Source organism: Carcharhinus amblyrhynchos, chromosome 7, assembly GCF_965287045.1.
Source record: "Carcharhinus amblyrhynchos chromosome 7, sCarAmb.v2.hapA, whole genome shotgun sequence".
Taxonomy (NCBI): Eukaryota; Metazoa; Chordata; class Chondrichthyes; order Carcharhiniformes; family Carcharhinidae; genus Carcharhinus; species Carcharhinus amblyrhynchos.
The window spans coordinates 30,603,664-30,610,083 of NC_137330.1; the positions used below are offsets into that span (position 1 = coordinate 30,603,664).

Genomic DNA, 6,420 nt, shown 5'->3' on the forward strand with positions numbered 1-6,420 from the left:
GTTGATATTTGTCTCGGTGTGCGTCCCCGGAAACAGCCCGTACAGCACAGAGTCCTGTTGGGAGAAAGTTTTTTTTTATTCCAAAAATATACTTTATTCATAAAAATCTCAAATAAACTGTTGCAAATCCACACGGCTTTCAATTGCAAACAAAGAATTGTACTTATATTACTTAAGAGTTTGAAGCAGTATGGAGCAGATGAGGATGGCAACTCTGCTAAAAAGACTAGATAGAAGAGTTAGTATCTCCCCCTCATGGTCTAGTTGGTTAAAGCATTGTGCATGTGAGGTTTAAAAGATTGTGGGTTCAGTCCCAAGTCCCTGTCAAATTAACAAATCACAGAAAATCAATTTTTCATCATTACTCCCAATTTTGAGCAAGAAAGCTTTGATCAAGTGACAGCCTGAACTGATATGTAAATGTGCCTTTCTACAGTGGCAGAATTTAACATAATGCTGACTGGGGTGATTGAATAGATGATGATGATGATGATGATGGCAGAGTAATATTTAAGATTAGAGGTGGGGATAAAGAGAGCACCAGGTTTCATTCACATATTTCATCTTAGATGAGCAGCGCAGACCAAGATTTAAGGGCTGTTGCTGAAGAAACAAGAGCAGTCGAGACAGTTTCTGCTCTGTTGACTGATGATGGGAGCAGGAGATAGCAGAGGAGGCATCTGAGAAAGCAGTTGTGAGAGTTATACTTTATGTATTTATAATACTTGTGATATGTTTCCTTACCGTAGATATTAATGAATGTGAAGATGCTACAAGGCCTGCATGTCACAGCTCTGCAACCTGTGTGAACACCAGAGGAAATTACATGTGTGTCTGCTCTGACCCTTACATCATTTCGGAAGATGAACATAGCTGCATTGGTAAGACCCTCTATCACTAGCTCTCGCTGTGGTGTTGTCATTGAAAGAAAAACACACTGTTCAGATTTCCCTGCCAATAAAACAGCTGCAGTTACATCATGTGTGAAGGATTGAGTCAAGGGGTTGTAGTTACTGGAAGATTCTGCTTCACCAAGTTAGTGAGGATAGTATTATGAAAAATTAATTTCACTGAAGCAAAACAACAGAGGTTTTGAGTGGTGTAGCAAGGATGTAAGGAGTAGTATGAGGTTAAAGAGAGATCATTCAGATGTGTAAAGCATTCAAAAAGAAGGGGTGAAATACAATTACAAGGGTGGCACAGTGGTTAGCACTGCTGCCTCACCACACCAGGGATGCAGGTTCAATTCCAGCCTCAAGTCACTGTCAGTGTGGAGTCTGCACTTTCTCTTCTTGTCTCCGGTTTCCTCCCACACTCCAAAGATGTGTAGGTTAGGTTGAAGGGCCATGCTAAATTGCCCCTTAGTGCCAAGCCTGCAAGGAATTAATAAGGTTTTATGGGAATAGGGCCTAGGTGAAATTGGATTTGGTGCAGACTTGATGAACCTCCTTCTGCACTGTAAAGATTCTATGAAGTGCAAGTTGGAAATAAATCAAGAAGTGTATGTAATGTAATATTGCTAATGACATAATAATTGTTAATAACACATTTTCCCATTCAAATACACAATACACAAAGAGGTCAAGAGAAACATTGGATCCTTAATGGTATTGGGAAGCTGGATTCTGGGTTATTAACCAATTAATCTCACTATCATATTGCTTAGGAAGGAAACAAGAGCCTGTCTAAGTCAAATTCCATCAATGGCAATGCCAGTAAATTTACAAATAGCAAAGGATATTTACCTAACCAGATTAGGTACTCTTCAAATAGTACTGAATACACAATGCACATTTAAGAATCTTTATGATGATGGGAACACAGACTACTGAAAATGTGACCAAGGTAATTTTATAATTACATATTTCAGAAAAGCTTAGAAGAAGGACAAAATACTTAACAGAATTTATTACATAGAAAAGCGCCAAGGGATATCCGTAAATATAAATTTGTAAATTTAACATAAAGACTGAAAATGATGCACAATTTAGACTAAATGCTCAAAAATATTGAGCAGATCTGGCAGCACCTGGAAGGAGAGGAACAGAATTAACATCTTGGGTCATCTGGTCATTGCAATAAATTGCTGGACTGAATTTTAACTTACTGACCCACACACAGAGGGGGGGTGCCTGCAGTGCGTCTGGAACTTGAACATCTCAGCAGCCACATTTATGAATGACTTTTTAACTCAGTCATTGCATTTGCATCTGCCCTCAGGGTTGCTGACTAATTAATGTGAGTGGGTGTGATGACATCCCATATCAGTCCATTTCAGCTCTAATATTTAAAGGGATCGTGCAAGGATCCAAACAAATAGTTTAATATGTTGAGGTTTCAAATATCAATGGGTACAAATCAAGTCAGAACATTGGGGATAATAAGACCAGAAGAACACAAGGGGCCCAATTTTACCATCAAGTTGCGCCCGTTTTTGGGTATGACTGCACACACATCACCCTCAATGCCCCTCCCCCCACACAGAATCTGTGAATATTCACCACCAGAAAGGGATTCCACTCCCTGAATATTCAACTCATGTGTGAGCTTAACATGAACATTATGCACATCTGCGCAAAACATTCAGGCAGTGTACGCTTCAGCTTCATTGTCAGGAGTTTAGACATCGCGGAGGCATTTGAGGAGGATCCCAGGCTGCGGGGGTGGCTCGTAGATGATATGGGTTACCCGCTTAGGACATGGCTGATGACACCTGTGTGGAGGCCTGTGACTGAGGCAGAGACCTGCTAAATGAAGCCCATGTAACCACCCGCACAATAGTGGAGAGGTGCATTGGCCTCCTCAAAATATGATTCTAGTGCCTTGACCGATCTGGCGGGGCCTTCCAATACAACCCAGTGATCTCTTCCCACATTGTGGTGACGTGCTGTGCCTTGCACAATCTGGCTCAACAGAGAGGTGACCTATTGGAGGAGGAGGACATGAAGGCTGAACAGCTGGGCGCCGCTGGGGAGGATGACCGGCAGGAGAAGGCTGAAGAGGAGGAGGAAGAAGAAGAGGAAGAACATGCCAAGGAACACCTACCAGGCGCTGGAGGGCTGGCAGCCCAAATGAAGCGTGTGAGGGTGGCGAGGGTGGCAAGGGAGGCCTTGATCACCAGGCAATTTGCTCACTAGGGGTTTGTGTCTGTGGGTTCCATCCCACCCCCAAAATTCTTCTATATCCTGCAACATTGTCACACCAGAATGGTGGGCCTGGATACTCTGTGTTAGCGAGTTTTTTTAGCAGGCGGGAGGGCGATGACGACTCACTAAGCACCATTCTGACAATGCCCTGGTGCAAACTAGTCTGGCTCCTATCTGAGCTCCGCATGCACGCTGGCACCTGGGCCCACGGCTGTGTAGTGGGTAAAGGATCAGAGACCCCCATACAGGGCCCTGGGACAGGTGAGGTGGTGGGAGGAGAAGGAATCGCTTTCCCATGGATTGGCCTGTATAGGGTCTGGGGAACCAATGGCTTCCTTGAGGAACCTCCTCAACTGACATCAGCATGAAGCATTCTTCTGGTGACCATCAATGGAAGAGGATTCCTATTCGAGACAAATTAGTCACAGGTGGGTGGCAAAAAAACATTTAATTGCAATAAAGGGATTTAAATAAGACATTCTAATAGAAAAGCTTGTGAACAGAAAACATTAAGGTGCTCAAATATCTTTCTAACTGGTGCAACCCTTCACCCACGCCATCTCAGTGCAACTACAAGTTCTTAACGTTACATGGCCTACCATTACGTCTCAATGACTCCCCAGAATGCACATCAGAGGTACATTCTGATACCTACCACGACGTGTGACCTGTGATGCATGAGGGCATCCTCTGGAGGCCATGGACCTTGAGGGCTCTGGCCTGCTTCCAGGCATCTGGGATGTTTCCATGACACCCTCTTCATCCCGCTGTCCCTCAGATGGCCAGTGTCAGGAAGGGGGGAGTCATAAGGTGTAGCCACAGCCACAGTCTCCTGGCTGGAAGGCCCCAGCATGGGCTTGAGACCTTCCTCCTCCCTTGGGATTCCTGTGGGCCCCTGGATTACTCCATGGGACAATGGTGCTTCTGCAGTGAGCTCAAGAAAGTTTGGTGTCACCTGCATTGCCAGTCCTGGAGGACTACCTGCGTCTTACCCATTGTGGTTGGCCCCTCTGCAATGGGCACTTGAATTGGGGGGGTCACCTCTCAATGGTCACAGCAAGTGCCATCTGAGACTGGGCCACACTCAGTGAAACACGTGATTCACATTTCTCCATTGAACATAGAATCAAGCACCAAAAAAATCACAGGGTCAGGTTCTTCTGCCTCCAGCCTGTAGCGACCAGGCTGCCCACCTGATTTGTTGCCTCCTACCCTCATGGGGACCATATGCCTCTATTCCCATCCCATTCACTTCGCTGTAGAGATGCTCCTTTAAAGGTCACTATGGTATCTGCCAAAACAAACTCTCCCTGGCAGCAGGTTCCAGGCACTCACCACCGCGCTGTGCAAATAATCATGTCTCGTGCCTCTCTTTTAAACCTTGCCCCTGCCACCCAACACTCGTGCACCCCGAGATGTTGCCTCAAAGTGAGTGGAGGAATGACAGGTGCACACTCCTTGATGGCAGCCCGACCATGCTGTCACTGACAGCCCGCGTCTCCCATACCCTTGAGAGCTCCAGCACCCACTCCTCAAAGGGGGTGAGGACACGGAGGTCTGGCTCACCAACCCCCTGTCTTTGCCCTCTCATGGGTGTTACAGTTGGTCTTCTCCCGTGGAGACAGAAGGAGCCATGAAAGAAATGGTGGTGTGACTCCTGCAGAGTATCAAGTGGTGACCCTGAGAGGGCAAGTGCAGTGGGGCTCTTGGAGGGGCAAGGAGGGAGGTGCTTGTGTTCAGGAGCTGGAAGCATGCAGGGTGCTGGGGATGGGAGGATCTGGGGAAGATATGGGGGAAGATACAAGATAGGGTTCAGCACTCACCTTTGCTGTACGGATGAGGTCACTGAGTGGCTTTTTTTGGCACTGCTTCATGGTTCGGGGGGGGTGGATCAGGAAAGCCAGCGATCGGGAGACCGTGTTGGGGGGGGGGCCAGACCCCATGCACCGATCTCCGCACTGACAGCTTGGCACATGCACAGCGGTCTGCTCAGCACTATGCTGCCAGCATCTTGGATCGCGCTATGGCACTCTGTATTGCTCAGATTATCGGAGAGTCATTCAGGTAAGTACACCGAAAAATGGGCAAGAAATACTGTCATTTTCCCGCCCATTGGGCACTTAGTTTTTTTTGGGAGAATCCAGGCCCATCACTGAGCTGAAATGATAATCCTCAACTCCACTCACCCGCCTTATCCCCATAACCCTTGATTCCCTTACTGTTTAAAAATCAGCCTTGAGAATACCTAATGACCCAGCCTCCACAGCCCTCTGGGCTAAAATCCACAGATTCACTACACTCTGACAGGTGAAATCCCTCCTTATCTCTGTCTTAATTACGTCAACCTTTATTCTGAGATTATGCCTCTGGTTCTAAACTCACCCACAAGGGAAATCAGTGTCTTTAGCCAAGGAGTAGGAGACTTATAAGTGTAGGGAGATAGTGGGAAAAGCTGCAGGGAGCTAGTGGGAAAAGCTAACCTGCTGGCATTGTGCATTGGGGAAACATGGGCATGTTTCCTGATATCGTTCAATGTGTATCATCAGTGAGTAAGGTCCCTGCTGGCAGCATATACTTGGAAAATTAGATTAATTGTTATCAAGCAAAGCATCAGAGCAGACAATATAAGTCATTTCAGTAGACAATTAGATGTGTTTGTGGAAAGAGATGGGATTAAGGTGCAAGGTAGAGGGTGGCACAGTGCCACCATGGTTAGCATTGCTGCGTCACAGCACCCGAGACCAGGGCTTGATTGCTGCCTTGAGTCACTGTCTGTGCAGAGTCTGCACATTCTCCCCGTGTCTGCTGGGTTTTCTCTGGGTGCTCCGATTTCCTTCTACAGTCTGAAAGATGTGCTGGTTTGATGCATTGGCCATGCAAAATTCTCCCTCAGTGTACGCAAAGGGGCGCTAGGGGATTTTCACAGCAATTTCATTGCAGTTTAATGTAAACCTACTTATAACACAGATAAATAAACTTTAAACTTTAAAGAGTGTGAGTAGATTGGAATAAAAGCATTTTCGGTAACCTGAATCATTCGCCATTTAAGTTTTTCAAAACAGTCTTTCAGTATACATCAATTTTGAAATATATTGCAATTTGTTTAATGTTAACTGACAGGAATATATAGAAAATGCTAAACTTAATGTGTACCAATTCATCATGTTTGCCTGCAGTTCTAATACTCCATTTAATTTGGAATACTTTCATTGATTTGATTGTACTTAATATTTCATTAACTAAGTAAGTCGAAATAGCACCAAGGAAATTTTTG

General features: G+C 45.5%; 1 protein-coding gene across 1 annotated transcript in view; it reads left to right on the top strand.

The window, feature by feature from the left end:
- The window catches only part of tpo (thyroid peroxidase), an 80,723-nt gene extending 79,822 nt beyond the window's left edge, over positions 1-901 (top strand). The window contains exon 14 of the mRNA XM_080193176.1: positions 750-901. Coding sequence (XP_080049302.1) covers positions 750-901 — 152 coding nt within the window. The remainder of the gene's footprint in view (positions 1-749) is intronic.
- The last annotated feature ends 5,519 nt before the right edge of the window (positions 902-6,420 follow it).